Source organism: Protopterus annectens, chromosome 6.part0 (assembly GCF_019279795.1).
Source record: "Protopterus annectens isolate FY-2018-M chromosome 6.part0, PAN1.0, whole genome shotgun sequence".
Classification (NCBI taxonomy): Eukaryota; Metazoa; Chordata; order Ceratodontiformes; family Protopteridae; genus Protopterus; species Protopterus annectens.
In genome coordinates, this window is record NC_056737.1 from 762823790 (window position 1) to 762843308 (window position 19519).

The 19519-nt window shown below is 39.5% G+C and overlaps 2 protein-coding genes across 4 annotated transcripts in view; both read left to right on the forward strand.

Annotated features, from left to right (window-relative positions):
* The window catches only part of AP5M1 (adaptor related protein complex 5 subunit mu 1), an 857482-nt gene that overhangs the window by 728104 nt on the left and 109859 nt on the right, over window positions 1-19519 (forward strand). The gene's annotated exons all lie outside the window — the stretch shown is intronic.
* Window positions 12629-13776, forward strand: LOC122804522 (solute carrier family 25 member 33-like). The gene has a single exon (XM_044074443.1). The coding sequence runs from the start codon at window positions 12802-12804 to the stop codon at window positions 13753-13755; it is 954 nt and encodes a 317-aa protein (XP_043930378.1). The 5' UTR covers window positions 12629-12801; the 3' UTR covers window positions 13756-13776.

The following is a 19519-nucleotide window of genomic DNA, read 5'->3' on the forward strand; positions in this document are numbered from 1 at the left end:
TATGGACACTCCTCCACCTTTAGTGTTTCGGTCTTCGTTTAGTGGCCAAAAAGTGTGGTAAGAGTTGTAGCCTGGTATTCCAGGGGTGCTCTCTGGAGCCTTGAACCAGGTCTCAGTTACTGCACAGATATCAGTGTTTTCCATTTTTAGGAGTGCCTCGAGAGAGTGCACTTTGAGGTTTAGACTTCTAGCATTGAATAGCATTACCTTCAGATTTTGCATGCTTGTATCTGATATGGTGGTGGTTTTGTCCTTTGAACCTTGCCTAAAAAAGGCACTATAGGGGTGGCAAGAGCTTTAGCCTGTAACCTGAATCCCAGGGGTGACAGGTGCAGGCCATCTCTGGCAAAGCATCGTGGTTTGTCGATCATGTCTTCCCAGGCAGACAGTTACTGGATCCCCTTTGAATGACACCAGAAGCTTAGCCAATTGTTGAAGTCAATCATTTTGTCCTTGTACTGTGGTATCATTCTGGGTGAAGGCAGGATGCTACTCAGGGCTAGGATCATACCTGCCTGGGCCACATAATCTGAGAGCTCTTCCATGTCTCTTTTCGTGTAGTCCAGGGAGGTATGTCTCTAGTCATTAACTCCATCATGGACAATGACAGAGTCGTATTTGTACTTGTGGAGTGACTTGAGTGCATGTGTTATGTGGCAGATCCTGGCACCTGACAGGCAGCTGACTGCACTTTTCTACTTGTTCAGCCTGGTGAGTGGGACATTAGTGTGCCTGACTATAGAGTCACCTATGACTGAAGTGCTGGGTACATTGTCTTGCCTTAGGGGCTGTTGTGGGGTGGCACACTGGTGTTGTGAGCTGTGTGTCACTTTGGTTGTGACTGGTGTTTTTTGCATTTCAGCTTCAGAAGTCCTTGTTGCTTGGGCAGGTTAATGTTGAGGGCATATGTGGGTTTAGTGTTGCTATGTGTGGGTGTTGATGGTGTGGGTTTTGAAGGGCTGTGTTTTGCTTGAGGTGCAGTGTAGGTGTTAACCTTCTCCTCTTGACTGTCTATCGCAGTCTTGGTTGGAGAGAGCTTTGCTTCCAGTTTAGCTATGTAAGTGCATCTCTCACAGGTTGTAGTGTTGGGTGGTAGGAGGAGAAGGTTGTCTGTGTACATGAGGCAGTTGCTGCATTGACCCAGTACGCCCGGATTCACCAGTTGGACAGTAGAAATCACTGGAAGCTGACCCTTGGACATGCCTGTTTAGGTACTTTTTGTAAAGTACAAGAGCTGTTTTCCCTTACCTTTGCAAGGTACTTTGCAATTATAGGCTGTTTAGTGCCTATGATTAATTTCTCCTTATTGACAAGGAAAGTTGAGTGCTTGTATCAGTTTCAGGCTTCCTAGTGCTTTCCAGCAGGTTCTAGAGCAAGTGCTAGTCACAGGGGTTCCGATTTTAGTGCTACTACTGAGAAACCAGCTAGTTTTAAGGGAAAATTTGAAGAGCAGACTTTCTGGCACCTGGAATAGTTTAACTGTAGCCCCGCGGTGCTGCACAATGTGAAAAATGCACAAACACATGTGTTTTTTAAGCCAGAAAGTTGAAAGGGATAGAAATTAGCCCAAAAAGGCTAATAAAATTACAATTTCAGAGCTGGAAACCCCTCCTCTAGTGTTAGATAGGCAGTACAATGCTGACCACTCCCACTGGTAAGCAGTAGGACCTCCCTCTACCACAGCAAGGTCTGGATAGCTCTGAATACAGAAAATAAAGTCCTGAGACAAGCAAAGCCTGGGATCTGGACTATACTGGCTAGGAAAGGTGGGAGGAAACGAACAAACAAGATAGTATTTTTTTTGGTTAAAACAGGCTAAACAGTGCAGTAATACAGTAAATAAACACAGAAACGGCTAACACACTTGAGTGTGTAGTCCTAAACAGTAAATGCAATTAAAACTCTACAAAAGTAGCAATTTAAAACTTTTTAAATGAAGCAAGGCAAGTGCACAACTGAAAAACGATTTATGAGGCAGTAATACAGTAGAATAAGTAGCTAGTGTACATTTACAGTGAAGTCTATATATACAGAAAAGCAGCTAAAACACAATTCAGATGCAGTGCAACATAGAGCACTTGAGTTGTAGCAATATTAAGGCAAATATAATTTTAATAAATGCACTAAAATATACTCTATATTTCCAATATGTTTGAGAAGCACAGTCAGAACACAAGGAGATTCAGGCAATTTTGTTTTCTTTTAAAGAAATGGAGAAAGGAGGAACCTTCTAGAAGGCCTTCTCATATGTTCTTTCTGTATTAGGTAGAATGAGCTAATGACACTAGACTGGGAGGAGTGTCCCAGATCAAATTTACAGTAGGGGCGGGCATCTGCAAAGCCACCAAGTATAACAACAAGACACCAACAGGGTGGTAGGGTGGGGACCAATACTAAAGCTATTAGCCTACACTCTTTTAGACAGTAAACACTGCAGAAATCTTTATGACAGCAGTGAGCCACAAAATCAAAGTTTTAAAACAGATAAGGGAGCCAGGAGACTCTACAGAATGTTTTTAACTGCAAACAAATCAGTCACCCATGCAGATTAGTTAATAGCAGTAAAATACAGTAAAAAGTATGCAGCAGGCAATAAAAAGTGCTATATATAAATTGCTAGAAGCAATAACCAGTATAAATAAGCCAAAAAAAGGATACATATTGTTATATATGTCAGATCAGAGTTGTAGTCAATGCCCCTCCTCCACTCTGCTCAGTGTGGTTAGACAGAAGTCCTCTCAAAGTTAGGGCTTAAAAAATTATTTATGGCTTTGTCCAGATTTCTTACTCTGAGAGCTTAACAGCTACATACGGATAGCAGAATCTCCCTGTGATACTTAGTCTGTAAGTGCTTGCTGTGTTTAAGGGTTAAGCATGGCATTAAAAACTATTTATTTTGCTTCTGTTAATAAGAGCTAGTCAAAAGAGCTTAATAAACCCAAGAAACTTAAATGCAATGAAATGGCGAAGTAAAATTCCTGCAGCTAGATTAAAAAAAAAAAAAGACACAGGAGACATTTCTTTCTTCAGATGGGCAAACTGCAGGTTCTCCAAGACCTTTAATTTCATGTGAGGCTATTACCTGGACACTGGAGTAAAGATGTGTCCACCCGTTTTACGAGGTGATGCTTCTTCTCCCTAACTTCCTAAGACCTATATTTCTTAATCGGAGTCTTTGGGAGAAGAAACAGTACTTGTGAAATATTAGAGATGAAATCTTCTTCCCCAATCGTTATTCCCCCAAGACAAGTGTGTTAAGACCTTTTTCTGCTCCAGAGGTAATCTTTTTTGTCTTTCCCCTTTCTGTCTGGGTTTCATAATGTTGTGGTAGGATGTCTAAAGCCATACTTTACTTTGGGAGATGTCTGATTTCTAAATTGACCACTGTTTACAGGAAGCAGACAATGCAGTACCTGGGCACCCAAGGACTGGGAAATGGTCCCAGGACATTCATCACTATTGTGTTTATTTACTGCAAACACATTACAAAGGAATATTCTTATGCAGAAGGCTGTTTCTCATTTTACAGCAGAGCCTAAACCCTCTGCATCAGGAAAAACGTATACCAAGAAGAGAAAAAGAGAGCCCGTCTCTCCTCCTTCGTGTAGTTCAGAAGACAAAGAGGACCCCAATGAATTGACTTACTACATATTTCATCTGCCTTGGTGTATGGTTTGAATCAAGATGTCGAATTTTCTTCATCATCTCATCTAAATAGACGTATCATTTGTAGTCACCAGTAACATGATCAAAGAAAATTTAAATTGATCTTTCAAGAACCATTGGTCTTTGAAAAGGAGAAATGCCCAGCTCCTGGACTGAGCATCTTGAGTCTATAGCTAATCCATTTATTGATTCATTGAAAGACATTTTGATGAGGTTCCTTATCCTTGACCACCAGCTCCTGTAAAAGAATCTGGTTATATAGAGTCCTATAGTAGCTGTCTGTTTAGGAGTCATCGTAACACATCCATAGAATTAGGGTTATTCAAATGGTCATAGTTATTCATGCACTGAGAACATCACATGGAGGTAGAGAAAGTAGGTTTTGACAAATTTAAGAAGAAAGGTCCCATTTCACCATGTTGGATATCAGAGCCATTAGTTCATTAACTATCATACCATTATGTATTAGTGTGACATTTTAAAGCAAATTGAGAACCCATCTAAACAGATGACTGGTCTGTCTTTTAGAGAAAAGATTATTGAGTTGACTTAAACAATAAATAAGGTAGGATTGTCATATGTTAAATTGAGAGTGATACCATGAATGCTTGCATCAGAGATGCTGCTTTTGGTTGTTTTAAATGCTATGCATATTTAATGACAGATCTTTTCCAAGATGAGGTAAAATCCAAGCTATCATTTATGTCTCTGACAGATTCTTCCATTTTGTTAGTTTATTCCAGAGAGCTTGCAGCAGCCTGAATAAAAGGAAAAAAGATGCAGAATGCAGGGGCAGCTCATGCTATTGGACTGCCGGACTGCAGCCCTCCCACCTAGAAAAAACAAAAGAAAAATCTTTAAAACTAAAAAACAAAAACAGAAAAAAAAAAAGCACGAGTCTCGACTCCTCTGCGCATGTGCAGACACATTAGAAGACCTCAGACTGCCTTTATCAGCAGTCCAGATAGAGACAGAAAGGTGCCCAGCAATCATTGCTGCAAATGCACCCAGGAATCTGTGTGGTGACGACCGCACAGAAGAGGAGGTCTGGACTGCTTCGGTTGCAGGCAGAACCAATGAGGACTGAGAGGTGAGCTGCTCTCGCGGGACATTCATTGCACGGGCTTGGCTGCATTCATGGATTACTGCTTCAGGAGGTAGGTGTTTTGGCTGGATTGCTTAGTTCATGAAGCGGGTAGGTGTTTGGTCGCTGGCTGTTGAACGGGGTTTCGTTCGTGAAACAGGTAGGTGTTTGGTCACTGGCTGTTGAACGGGTGGGACATGTATTTACAGCAGGTAAGTGAAGGCTTTAATTATACCGCTGGACTAAGGGTGGTGTGTGTGTGTGTGTGTGTGTGTGTGTGTGTGTGTGTGTGTGTGTGTGTGTGTGTGTGTGTGTGTGTGTATGTGTGTGTGTGTAATGCCCCAGTTAATATATACTGGTGGCTAGAGAGAGCAAATGGTGGTGGTGGGTAGAGATACTCAGGCTTGAACCCTGTACCTCGGATGCAGGTGGCAAGGACCTGAATTCCCTATCCACCACCATTTCTAAACAAATTTGCAGATTTTTGCCTCATATTTGTTCTGTTCCTCATAAAATCTGTGGTTTCTGTATCTACATTTTTCCTTGCAAAGTCTGTAGTGCAGTGGTGCACTGGTAGCATTGCTGCCTAACAGCTACAGGTTCTCTGGTTTGATTCTTGGCTGGGGTGCCTTCTGTGTGGTGTCTGCATGTTCTCCCATTTTACAAAGATGTGTCTGGCATTTCTCCCTGCTCTGCTGAAAGTTGTCTTTTGTTCCAAGTCAGACTAGTTTCCTGGTTAAATGTTTAAAAATAACAGGCATTTAAATTTCAGACTTCATATTCTTCAGAAAGTACATGGTAACACAAAATTGTTCTAGCAGTTGTCTAAGTTTATAACATGGATATTTGAAATTTGTCCCTATTTTTGGGACTGTATTCCCCCATTATTGGCTTTGTCCAGGTATTTTGTGCTAAGGTTGAGAGTGATCTATGGTGAGAACTGAATTCATTGAATGTTTGGGGGCTGTATTCCCCCCCCATTACTGGCTTTGTCCACATGTTTTTGCCAAGAGGTTGAGAGCTATAGTGAGAACTGAATTAACTGAATATGTTTGGGGGCTGTATTCTCCCCATTATTGGCTTTGTTCAGGTGTTTTGTGCCAAGAAGTTGACAGCTATGCTGAGAACTGAATTCACTAAATGGTAACCATTTAAGTTCGTCTTCCTCTCTTTCACAAAACAGCTGATTTGGCATAGTGGTATGTTTCTCTGACTGTTTTGCACAGGGTCCCCTGGGTTAAAGATGTGGCAGTGAAATGTATGGTGGTAACATAGCATTTTATTCTAGCAACTTTCCAACATTATACAAGCAATGTTTAAAATGTGTCCCTGGTTTTTGGGCTTTTGTCCCCCCCCCAATAAATTTCGGCTTTTTCCAGATTTCTTGTGTTACAAAGTTCAGAGATACAACTGCGTGTCGAGTAGATTTTACAAGGAGCTGAGAGCTGCAGGGGAACAAAACTTTAGTGCTGCTTATTCTGAATCTGCTTGCATTAATAGCAGAACAGGTAGTGTACTTGCTTTTGATGCAGAAGGCTGTGGGTTCTACTCCCACAGTAGATAGATGCATTGCTGATACTGTACTGTGTTGTAAAGTGGGTGGATGCTGCAGTCCTTTTTGGCAAAGATACCTAGAGTAGTAACTATGAACCTGAACCTGTTGTCAGTTTGCCATACAGTCCCTATTGCGATATTACTAGCTTATCATTTTTTTTAATGCATGCAACATAGGCAATTTATTCTTCAAGGGCAACAGGCACTTTATTTGTAGATGAATAAACAGTGACATATAAAGTTGTTTGCTAGCAGCAACCTCTTCATTGTTACAGATTTCTTTAATGTGGAATTATTTAGATGACTTTTACTATTTCAGAGATTGTGCATATTTACTGATACTGGTGGACTGTAGAAGGTTGAGTAGACTTTTATGATGGAAATGTTCAGAATTGGGTAGTTTTGTCATTGGTGCATGCATTTTGTTTCATTGTTTACTGGAAAAATGTTCAAAACAATACATTTAAAATGCTAACAACTGTACTGTATTGTACAAGGAATATATTTTAGTACAATCAGGAAGGTGTATCAAAGAGCACATGTATGTTTCATGTGCAAGGGGCCTATGATTTGAAAACAGCCCAAAGTTAATCTTTATCTGCCACTGGCAAAATTTATTTTCTTTGAATGTGGGTTTCAATGCTGTTTCATTGAATGTGAGTTTCAAGGGCAGAGAAGTTTTTAATGCTAAGCCTGTTTTCATTGTGAGACTGCGTTGCTTTGTTTAGCAGATGTCTTAGTGTTTGTGCTATAAAATGCAAAATAAAACTTTCAAATGAAATCCAAATCATCATAGAAGTAAAGCAGTATGCATGTTAGTGTTTATGGTAAATGGAGTGAAATAGCCAAGTAATGGATCATTGGAATGGCTGCAGGGGGTAGGACTCCATTTGACCATGATTTTGTGAGGGGGAAGGGCGGCAAACTCAAAGACAGCCCCAGCTGAACTATACCTCCCAACTGTCCAGATTTTCACAGAATGAATAGATTTTTGCTTCTTATTTTTGGTTTGTTCCTCATAAAATGTGTGGTTTTCTGGAAAATCATTTAGGAATTAAGTCACTAAATAATGACACACTGAGTTTTCATAACCTTCAGAAAAATGCATGCTAAAGTAAGACCTGTTATTCTATCAACTGTCTCAGTTTATACAAGAGCAATTTTTAGTACTGTTTATATGTTCCCCCAGTATATTTGGCCTTGTCCAGATTTATTGCATTAACAGGTTGAGAGGTACATGCAGATAAATTGCTTTATAGAATTAGGCATAGCCAAACCTCTCAACTGTCTTCGAATTTGGCTCAAAATGTTGCTCTTCCCCTAATAATCCCTCCGCAAAATAGCAAGTTTTGAAGAAAACATGGAGGGTTTACAATTAGCAAATAACTGTAATAATCAGAGTTATAGATTACTTTAATTTCAGAAATGCATGTAGATTCTTTTATTTTGTCAGCTGCTCAAGTTAGCAGTACTATTATTAAAAAAGTGTCCCTTCTTTGACAGGTTCCCAGCTGTGTTGTGTGGCTATTTTATATTTTTGCATCACATTTTTGGTCCATTTTTCATAAAATTGTTTTTTTTGGCAAATTAGTGGTAAATCATTAAAGACTGAAGTTAGAAAATCATGACAGACATTTGAGTTTCAGATTTCATATCCTTCAGAAAATTCATACTAATGCAAGACCTACTATTCTATTATCTTTCTAAGTTTATAAGAGCAATATTTAAAAATTATCCTTATTTTTGGGCCTTTGTCCCACTTCTATGTATGGCTTTGCTCTGAGGGTGAGAGGTATGACAAATGTGTCAGGGCCATCACAGTCAGCCAGAGACATTTCAAATTGTGACATACTTGTTGCACCCCACTCCCCCATGTAATGACTCTGGATGTGTCCAAGCAAGGCAAGGAGCAGTTATGCAGTGTAAATGTGCAGGGTATCCCCCCATCCAAGGTAGACACAAGTACTACAGTGGCTTTTCATCTGTTCTTGATTTTGCAGAATGGTCTGGTTTCTGTCATATTTTTGTACTGTTGATTTATGCTTATTACTCAGAAAGTGCCTGTTGCTCTGTGTTTTAAGTAGCAATGCTTTAATGACAATCAGGTAAGCTTGTCTGAGATCATAACATGCAAGTAAGCTTTAATAAGCATACTGTTAAAGAATTGCCAACATTGAAGCCTTTATGTTGTTGCCATGCAGAGAATACTTAACTAGATAATGTATAAGCATTGGGTATTGAAATGCATATGACAGTATTTGTAATGAAGGACAGGATTACATTATTTTAAGAAGCTCATTACACTTGTTGGAGACTTCCAGTGATCTCTGAGGGCTTTACCCATAAACAAAACAGAATGCCATTCATGTGTGGTCCATAACCTGTACAGTAATCCTTTAAGCAATGTATCTTGAGCTTGTTTGCTTTTCATTTTTTAATTTGATCATGTTTTCCCCATGAAACAAGTAGATAGTTGTCAGGCAGCAGGTCTTTTTTGGATAAGAAACATTTTTACAAGTGGGGGCATCACAGAGATTGCTACTTTCAGCATGTTACTTGGTACTTTAATAAAGCTGAATATAAATTATAATTAGAACTGCAGTGCAAGGAGAAGCAGTTTGAGTTGAGTGCTGCTTGTTTTTCTTATACTTAATTTTGACTGGCATTCCAGTAATGTATTTAAAAAGTAATTTATTTTTTCATGCCTCACAACCTTTTTGTTTCCATCTAGATATTAAGCAAGCTGTCAAGCAGCCAATGCATTGAAATATTTTTATTCTTTTACACTTCATTTGTCTTGATTGGACTCTCATAATGAGGGGTTGGCACCCAGGGCAGCATATTTAATTAAAGTTTAGTTTTTTGTGGTTTTGAGCATAGCTCCTCCCCTTTCTAGTTGTCCGCACCCCTTCCCATTGACCCCACCCATTCAGCTATCTCTTGCAGCCCCCCTTTGATTTGAAGTCACCAGCCGCCACAGGCAGAATGTCAAACAGATCTTCTGCCTTCCATTCCTGATGTGTGTCAGACAGTATCCTTTAAGAAACTGGAACTTTTAGCATAAGCAGGCTAAGCAGTTGCAGTGCTTTAATAAAAGACAGCATCAGAAGAAATAACAGAGGTAGATGAGCCAAAGACTGCAGAAAACAGCAACAAGGTGCTTCTGCCACCTGCTCCTGCCATGAGCATCATAATGCGCCTTTATTTAACATCTGCCCCTTCCTCATACATTGCAAACAGGCAAGACAGTTAGATCTCCTCTCAAAACAACGAGATCTGATAACAGCTGATAAATAGGTATGAGAAACAGTGTTGAGAAAATTTTGCTGTGTCTTTTCAGCTTTTTTACTTCCAAAAGTCACTCGGCTTTAGTAAAACTAAACAGGGTGGAGTTTTGGTAAACATGACCAGTTATAGTAAGAAAGAGGGGTGTAATTTTATTTATATTTTATTCCAGATGAAGAAAAGAGATGGAGACATTAAATATTCAGTCTCTCAGACCTAAACCAATTCATGAAACAAATAGTTTCAGAAAGCTATTAGTGCAGTGTATCTTAACACTTCTGCATCAGGATGTTTCCTGATGACTACAAATGCAGGACCTTATCTGCACCAATTTGCAGAACTCTGGAATTTCTCAGATTTCAGAAGATGAACTCTCATTCTCACTTTTCTTCTTTGACTTTTTCCTTTTTAACTCACTCAAAGTTTTTAGAAAGTATCTACCACCAGTGTTTGCAGTCTGAAGGTAATTATTATTTACGCTTACTCAGATGATTACATTTTGCTGACAGATTCAGTACAGGCATTCAATTTAGCTTTGCAATATATTCTGCTATATTATCAAAAACTAAGTATGTTCCTAATCTTCAGAAACTGGATTTAAAATCCACTCAAATGCAGATGTGTCTGGGGACAGTTCTTTACACAAAATTCTGTATAGTTTGCCTTCCTCAGAACAAGGTTCAAATTATGCTGTAGTTTTTCAGTTTGAAGTAAGTAATTTATCCATGAGAATATTTCTGAAGGCATCAGGATTTACACCTTCCTCTAGCCTAAGGGTTCCTTTTAGAACATTCCGCATGTAGAAGAGCCAGTGGTACTTGAAGAATTTACAGAATCAGAAGGACCATTCCCAAGAATAATTGTTTCTTTTCCGCCTACTTTGGTGATTTCTTTCAACTAGGGGTTTCCATTCTCTCCCATATCAAAGGTTAACTATGAAAGCCTCAGATTTTTCAGCTTCCAAGACTGAATGTTCAGGTACTTTGGTTTGTATTTTGGGGAAGGGAAGAAGAGATGTCCAGGAAATTATGACTGTGCAACTCTGAAGTCCTTCTAATCTGTACTGTCCGTATAGTTGCAGACAGTAATATAGTGATGTAAATAATAAGCGAAAAAGGAGCACATGATTTTTTCAGTTGTGTAGACTGATGCTGATTATGAAAATCACAGAAGCACAAAATACACTGATAAAAAACAATAAAACAGAACGGACCACGAACTGCAGAACTCCACTTTAATAAAAGTTTAGCGCTTTCGTCAGAACAGTTTCCAACAACTTCTGGACACCAACAAACAACAGTGAAATGTTTAAATAGGTACATCGCAGTCACATGATACTAAAACCACTCCCATCTGTACAATTTAAAAATACAGTCATCCAAAAAAGCATGTTTTTACATAGTTCAAAACCTTGCTCATTACAAAAAACCCTGATAAAATGTGTGTATAAAAACACATACATACTGTATGGACAAAAATAGCAGCACTGTGATAGCTAAAAAAGCTCATAAACACAAATCTAAGAAAAAACATATTCAGCCTGTAGTTTCAAAACACTGCTGATCAAGGCAGAGTCATTTAGCCCAGGGGACACCAGTGCATTACTCCTGAGTTGACAAATTAACTCCTTATATTCTAGGAGCAATTCATGAGGTCCACCCCTTTGGTCAAAGCACACCTTGTCTATACAAGTGTATTTAAAATAATTTCTGAGATTTTTTCTTTTTGCCACAGTAAGTTACTAAAACAGCAACACAACAAGGTTCCATATCTAAATCATAAAGCTGTTAACATTCAGCATGAATTTTATCAGATTGCTCCTCCTCACGACCATTTTTGAGCCTGTTAGTTCTATTAACTTTATATACTTACCATGGAATACCCTTTTCTAGTTGTGTTTGCATCAGCTATGCAAATTACTGGACTGCAGGCATTAATGTATAAAGAACCCTTCTTTGTGCCTAATCTAGTGTCTGGATCTTGTCTGAATCAGGCCATCTAGTGTATGATTTCTTCCAAAAACAAGAAAATAACATTTAAATCATTACACACTACGTGGCTGCTGATAGAACTTATTATATATGAAGCATCAAACCTATAATAGACTGATAAGTCAGTTGTTTTTTGGAAGGAAGAAAGGGTCATCCAGTGGCCAATTACATACACCTTTTCCAAGTGGATAGACAGTTGCATTGTTTTCATCTGTAATACATGTCATATGAACTTTACCTTGGAAATTAGAGCTGACTTGCAGCTACCCAATACAGCCTTATTCAGTAAGGTGTCAGTTAAGAGTGTCTGTGACACTGCTATATGGTCATAGGATTGCACCTTTTCCAAGGGGTAAGCCAGAATTTGCTTTGGCAGTCTTGTAGGAAATGCTTTAGTCCAGCTACCCTTTTGTGGAACTTTTTGGATGCACTGCTTCGCACTGTAACAAAACCTGTTTTTTGTAACAGTAGTATTTATGATGTACTTAATATGGTCTTAGAAAGTAAACTATCATAATGTTTGGTTTATAAACATGTTCATTGCTGCAGGATAGGCTTCTACCTTCCATCACTGATCCTTTGCCCAGAGTGAATCTGATACTTGCTATTTTGTGCATACTTTTAGACTTTGTTGATTTATATTTGCACATATTTTTATGCATATGCTTGCATTTTTTTCATTCTGCCGAAATATTTGAAGCACAGTGTTATTCTTAATAATAAAAAAAAAAAGTAATATCTTTTGGCTCTTCCCGGTTAGGGGTCGCCACAGCAGAAAACCGGTCAGCTAATTATTGGCAGCGGATTTTTACGGTGCAGAGTTGCCAGCCCAACCTTCAAAGAAGGCACACCCATTCACGCATGCACCTACTTGCATGTCTTTATATGTCACCATGGGGAGGACATGCAGACTCCACATAGAAGGCACTCCAGCCGAGAATCGAACGAGAGAATCTCTTGCTGTGAGACGACAATGCTAACCGCTGCACCATTGTGTTATTCTTATACGAGAGTCTGTAGCCTATTGGCTCTATGAAGAGGGCGGGTCACTTAGGAAGCCAAGGCATCTAGGAAGTGTGAGGGTTGAGTTTCGGCTGAGTTTGCGTGAATGCTAATAGGGATGATGGGACGGTGAGGGTGTAAGTGATGTGCCGGCTGTTACACTGAACTTTGGCTGTAAAGTTCACTTCTTGTTACATTATCATGGGAGCCTGAAGAAGGATGGAGCAGAGGGACACATTGTTACACCTGTTCGCCGGAGGGTGTGGAGGCACAGTTGGTGCCATTGTTACCTGCCCACTTGAGGTGATTAAGACAAGGCTGCAGTCTTCAGGTGTGTCATTTCGTGCCTTCTATGTGCCTCAAGTGCATCTTGGCACTATCAATGGTGGAAGTGTGGTCAGGCCAACAGCAGTGTCTCCAGGACTCCTCCAGGTTTTAAAGTCCATCTTGGAAAAGGAAGGTCCAAGGTCGCTGTTTAGAGGACTGGGTCCAAACCTGGTTGGAGTTGCTCCATCAAGGGCTATTTACTTTGCATTTTATTCCAAAGCAAAGGAGCTATTCAACGACACATTTGTACCAAACAGTTATCCTGTTCATATGTGTTCTGCAGGGTTTGCAGCCTTTATCACCAACTCTCTGATGAACCCTATCTGGATGGTCAAAACCCGAATGCAGTTGGAAAAAAGTGCAAGAGGTACAAAACAAATGAATGCGATCCAGTGTGCTAAACATGTATACAAGACAGAAGGCATCCGAGGATTTTATAGAGGTCTAACAGCCTCGTATGCTGGAATTTCTGAAACTATGATCTGCTTTGTTATTTATGAGACTCTGAAGAAGCACCTAGCTGGTCTGAGGTTGTCTTCATCTTCTGGTCCTGTGCACGAAAAAGCTACTACTGACTTTATAGCACTGATGTTCGCTGCTGCAATTTCAAAGGGCTGTGCTTCCTGTATTGCATATCCACATGAGGTTATAAGGACAAGACTAAGAGAAGAAGGAAGCAAGTACAGATATTTTTTCCAAACGGCACGTTTAGTGGCTAAAGAAGAAGGTTATCTTGCTTTCTACAGAGGGCTGCTACCTCAACTTATCCGTCAGATTCCAAATACAGCAATTGTGTTGTCTACATATGAGGTCATTGTTTATCTGCTTGGTAGTCGTTCCAAATAAAGGACTGTGGAACGGACAAGTTATAATATACTAGTTAAAGGTTTAAAGAAAATGAGTTTGTTTTATATCATAATATATAATGGAATGTAGAGAGTTATGGTGTGTGATACATAAAATACCTTCAACCCTGGGTTTTGGGAATGAGTTCCATGGTGATTGTCAAAGCTGTAACTTTCTACAGTACAACATATTCATGTATCACACAACCTAAACCTCTGTATATTCCATTTATCCATTTTTTTTCTTCCTTGGTTAAAGTAGTGTTCCTGTTGATTTCAGTATATTACATTAATTATCTAAATTTTTATATATGGCTTTCATAGGTGTTTACTAGGCTAATGACCACAAGGGACTTTTTAAGCCTAGCCATGAATCCAAAATCTCTGACAAGTACTGATATCCTTGATAAGTGTAAGCATGGGCCTGGGGGATGAACCATTTACAGGTTACCTGTGTCCATTAGAGACACAGGTTCCAAACCAGGGATGAATTTCTGGTTTCCCATCCAATTGCCCAAGTTGCAGTTGAATTGGGTTAGGGAGGAACTCTGCTTCACATGGATGGGGGGAGCCTGTTCCATAGATGGGGTAGTCTTTAAAGGTTTCTGTGAATGGAATATGTTATGGGTAGTTTTCTTCTCTTGTTCTGATATTTTTATTTTTTAATTTTTTTCTGTGTATTTTAGTAGTGTAGTGAGTTATGTTAGGATTAATTTTATAGTTCTAACTATTCTTTAAGTTAGTTTTGGTAGTGAGAATGTGGTCCATGTTGCCCCAGATGCCATTTATGAGCTGGGTAGTTGTGACTAGTGCTTTTATTTTTCCTCTGTTTTTATGAACAGACTTCATTTCTAAGGGTTGATGAAGGTTTAGAGTGTTATTGGGGGTGTATATTTTGTATGTGTGATATCCAGACTTTCTTTTTATGTTAAGATTAACTTTATTTTACTTTTCCTTTAATTTATTTAGGGTGTTTGTGTTTCAGATAGGCTATGGTGCTTTTGGTTGTATGTATGTTTGCATTTTGCTTGTGCAGTATTGAACTTCTGTAGCTAGTAGAATAAATATGGCAGGTTGAGGGAATTGTAGTAGGGTTGATATGCCAGGGATACAGATAAGCTTGATGATGCTGAAGGAGTGCAGATAAAAATCCCTTTCCCCTCTGAATTCCGCTGAAGTAGCTGACATTGATCAGTTTGAGAATATTGTATACCCAGGGAAAGTCTGACTGTGTCGGTGCCCATTTTCAGCAGAGGCCCAGTAAGAAATGTTCTAAAGTATTATAAAAACATTTTAGGAACATTAATTGTACAATCTTCAAAAATAATACAAAAACATCTACAGTTTAAATAATTATACAAAATTAGACATAATGTGAAAAAAAAAAAATATGCTGCGGTGGTATGGCGGTAGCAAGAGGTTCTCCCGTTCGATTCTCGGCTTGGGAGTGCCTTCTGTGTGGAGTCTGTATGTTCTCCCCACGGTTGGGTAGTGTTTGAAAGATAAATGGGCATGCCTTCTTTGAAGCTTGGGCATCGAGCTGGCACCTCAGCGTTTCGTAAAAATCTACTGCCAATCATTAGCGGACTGGAGTTCCGCTGTGGCGACCCTTTACCGGGAAAAAAACCAAAAGACAACAACAAGACATAATGTGAAAATATTAGTTAAAAATAGATACTTGTATGACAATGATGTAATATTTAGAGAATTATTAGCCAGTTTATATAGAAATTAAAGGTAAGTTAGTGTAATACAGACATGAATTGCAATATGAAGCCAGAGTTGAAAAATAGGTTATGACATATTTAGAAAGACAGTCAGGGGATAGAAATTGATTGAAGTAAGGAAGTGAGTGAAGAGGAGAGAGTAAGGAAGTGTAAGGTATGAAAAGGTACTTACGCATATTTAGGGATATAATTTATCCTGGGGTTGACCAATAACAGAGCCAGATTTTGGCTGGGAAGTCTTTCAGAATGATTTAAAGGACTGGAAGGGAGACTACTGACCTGATGGATACAGGTACAGAGTACTAGGCCTTAGCATTATGGTATAAGTACAGACCGTGTCCATAAGATTTGTCAGGTTTGTGGACAAGGTGGAGTTTTTGGTTATTGGATCATAATAACTTATTCGGAATATAGTTGTGTAGAATGGTATTTGTTGCTGGACAAGCACTAATTTCTGATTTCTTGCTGGCACATTTTGTAAAGATTACTGCTCTTCCTTCACCATCTGTGCTGTGGGAAACCAGTTAGTATTTGAAAAAACATTCCGAAACTCTGGAAGTCAATAATAATAATTCCTTTAGTCTGTGTAGGTACTATACTTTAGTTGGTTATATTAGGCTCAAATGTGAATAATCATCCATGGATTCTAAATTACTCTGCTCAAACTTTCTGGTTTTATGTTGAACATTTTTACCTAAATATCTCTTTTTTTTTTTCCTGAGATATCTTTTTATTAAGATTGCCTTTGTATGACCATCTCAAATATCTGTATTATGTTTGCCTGTATGTTGTAAGTTATATGAAGTACTTTTATCTTGAAATAATTTTGTCTTCTGGCTCAGGATGTGGCTAGCAATGACCTTGAATTTCTCTACTTTCCTGGATAACAAGTATATACTTATGTAAAATAAAAAAATGCTCATTCAGCTGCAGTAAAAAAACTATTGAACTCTTGGTTGTAGTCCTTTCTAGAACATTGGAAAAACGTGTGCATTTCATCTATTTGTCATTACTTCAGTTTTTCACAACTTATTGTCTGACACTGAAGATGATTTAGTTTGTCATGAAACTGTCACAGCTATCCTTCATTCATCATCATCATCAACCCCCTTTTTCCCATTTTCTATATGGGGGTCAGGCTGTCGTTACTTATCACCATATCTCCTTATTGAATGCCACTGTCCTACCTTCCTTGACACTTATGCTTAATTGTCACATGTATTCTCTCACATAGTCCATCCACTTCTTTGCTGGATGCCCTTATTTATCTCTTGTCTTCTTCCTGTCTGCCTCAAATCCACTTAATCAAATTATTTTCTGTAGATCTGCCTGAAGCACAGTAATGTATTCTCTTTGATATTTTCTACAATTTAAACTACTTTGGCTTCTGCTCTTATGTCCTCATTTCTTTGAATATCCTACAGTGTGCATCCTACCCACCCATCTCAGGCACTTCATCTCCACCCCCTCTGTCTTTCTCAACTGTTCCGCCTTTGCTGCACAGGTTTCTATACTATATAGTAGTACTTGTCGTACCACTGTTTTGTTCATCTTACGTTTCAGCTTCTTTGGCATTCTTTTGTCATGCAGTATCCCTGACACACTGTGCCAGTTGGCTGAAGTCCCTCTAATTCTAGCTTTGACTTACTCATTCAGACTTCCTTTCTCCTCAACCACCCCTCCCAGATACTTGAAGCTGTTAACCTGTTCCACTATTTCCCCTTCTATCTTCTTCTGATCTCCCCCATTTGCTGCCATTACAACTGTCTTATCTGTACGCAGTTTCACCCCATGTGGTATCAGTTTTGAATTCCATTCCCCTACCCTTTGCTGAAGTTTTTGCTGAAAGTCTGGCTGTAATGCCACATCATCTTCATACAGCAATTTTGATGATTTGTCCCCTCGGACCTGTTTGCTAATTTAGTCCATCACCTGTATGAACAGCGGTAGGCGTGGAGCTGAACCCTGATGCACAACTACTCCCCACTGGGAGCCCCTCTGTAAGTCTGAACACTGTTTGTAGTTGTCATTGGATCCATGTACATAGCTTGCACTAATTCTACCACTGTTTCTGAGACTTTGAACTACCACAGAACTGCACAAGTCAACTTTCTTGGGAGCTTGTCATATGTTTTTTACAAGTCTAGGAAGGCCCAGTTGGACTTTTTCCTCATTTCTAGCTTCTTCTCAAGTATCTTTCTCACTGCAAACATCTGGTCAGTTGTGCTACATCCTAATCTGAATCTGAACTGCTCATTTCCCATCTGACTTTTTACTACTCTGCTTATTCATTTATCAATCATCCTGTCCAGAAATGTCATGCAATGTGATAGGAGTTTGATACCCCTGTACTGCCCACAATTGTGAGTGTCACCTTTGTTCTTGAACAATGGCACTAATATGTGTCTTCTTCAGTCGTCTGGGATACGTCTTTCTCTCTATACTGTTATGAGTGCCTTCAGGAGCCATGTCTTCCCTGCCCCACCCAAAATCTTGATCATATGTACTGTGACCTCATCTGAGCCTGCTGCTTTTCCTGTCTTTAGTTTCCTTAGTGCTCTTCTTACTTTACTCACTGTAGTCTGTGTCCTGGGCAGTACAGCTTCTGTGTGATTTTCTTCATTCAGAAACTTTTGGAAGTAATTCTTCCATCTGCCTTTGATGTCTTGTGGACTGATGAGCAGGCTGTTGCTGGTATCCCTTATGAAGTGTGTCTGACTATCCTCTTTATCTTTCTGTCTTTGCGTTGCAATCTGATAGTTTCTTTGTGCGATCCACTGAGTCACTTTCCAGATATTGGTAGAGTGACTCTGATGCTTTCTTCTTTGCCATTTCAACTCCTGTCTTAGCCTGTTTGTTAACTGACCAGTATTCCTTCTTAGCCTGGTCTTTTCTGTCTCCTACTTTTTCCTGCACTCCTTTCTTTTCATGACTCCCTGGACTTCTACATTCCACCACCAGCTTTCCTTTTTTTCTTATTTGCATACCTGGCTCGACCGCATATCTGTTGTGTAGCCCTTAATCATGCTGTTCATCTTCAAATCCACCCATTTCCTCCTCTTCTTGAGGTGTTAGATCCATGAGTAATTTAGTTGAGTAGTTGTGCTTTCTCTCCAGTCAACTTCCAGGTCTTCAGCCTGGTGTCTGTTGACCATAGAGCCTTCTCAGACCATGCCTGTAGCTAAATGTAGCAACAAGTGGTTTATTATTTGGGCCAACTGTTTCACTTGGGATGATTTTGTAATCGCTGAATCTACCCCAGTGCCCTCTCTTTACTAGGAGGAAGTCTAACTGAGTTGCATGTTGGCCACTTTTGTATGCGATCTTGTGACTGTCTCTTTTTCTGAATTATGTGTTGGCTACCATCAAGCCATTTGCCAGACAGAAGTCTAGAATGACCTCACCTTTTTTGTGTTGCCCCACCCATGTACACCCAGGCAGTCCTCATATCCTGTTCTGTCTGTCCTGATATTTACATTTAAGTCACCCATTATCAAAACCAGTTACTGTTGTCCTGCTTTATCTAGTAGGTCCTGCAACTGCTGTCTGAATGCACTCTTTTCCTTGCTATCACAAGCCTGCTATGGGGCATTATGCTGAGATTATGAATATTGCTATATCATTATATTGGAGTCTAATTGCCATGAGTCTGTTACTAATTCTGATGACATCCCTCACTTTCTTTTGAAGACTCTCCTTCACCATGACTCTCACATCATTCCTAGCCTGTCCTCTTCCTGAGTAGTAGACTGTGGATCCCAAGACAAGTGGCTGTACTGCACTGCCCTTCCACCTTGTCTCCTGGATACATAGAATGCCCAACCTCCTCCTTACTATCATGACATCCACTTCCAAGCTTCATCCTGTCAATGAACCTAGACTGAGTGCAGCAATTCTTAGTTCATGTTTGATAGGTTGATACATCCAGGTTTCGCTCAACAGAGCTATCCAAGGTAACCCATGCTGACAAATGGACACTGGTTGGCCAGTAGCTTATTGACCCAGGGCTGCTGGGCTTTATGGTGGGCACACATTGGC

What these genes read in the sequence shown, in the direction of transcription:
- LOC122804522 (XM_044074443.1), top strand. Translation starts at nt 12,802, where the DNA reads ATGGAGCAGAGGGACACATTGTTACACCTGTTCGCCGGAGGGTGTGGA.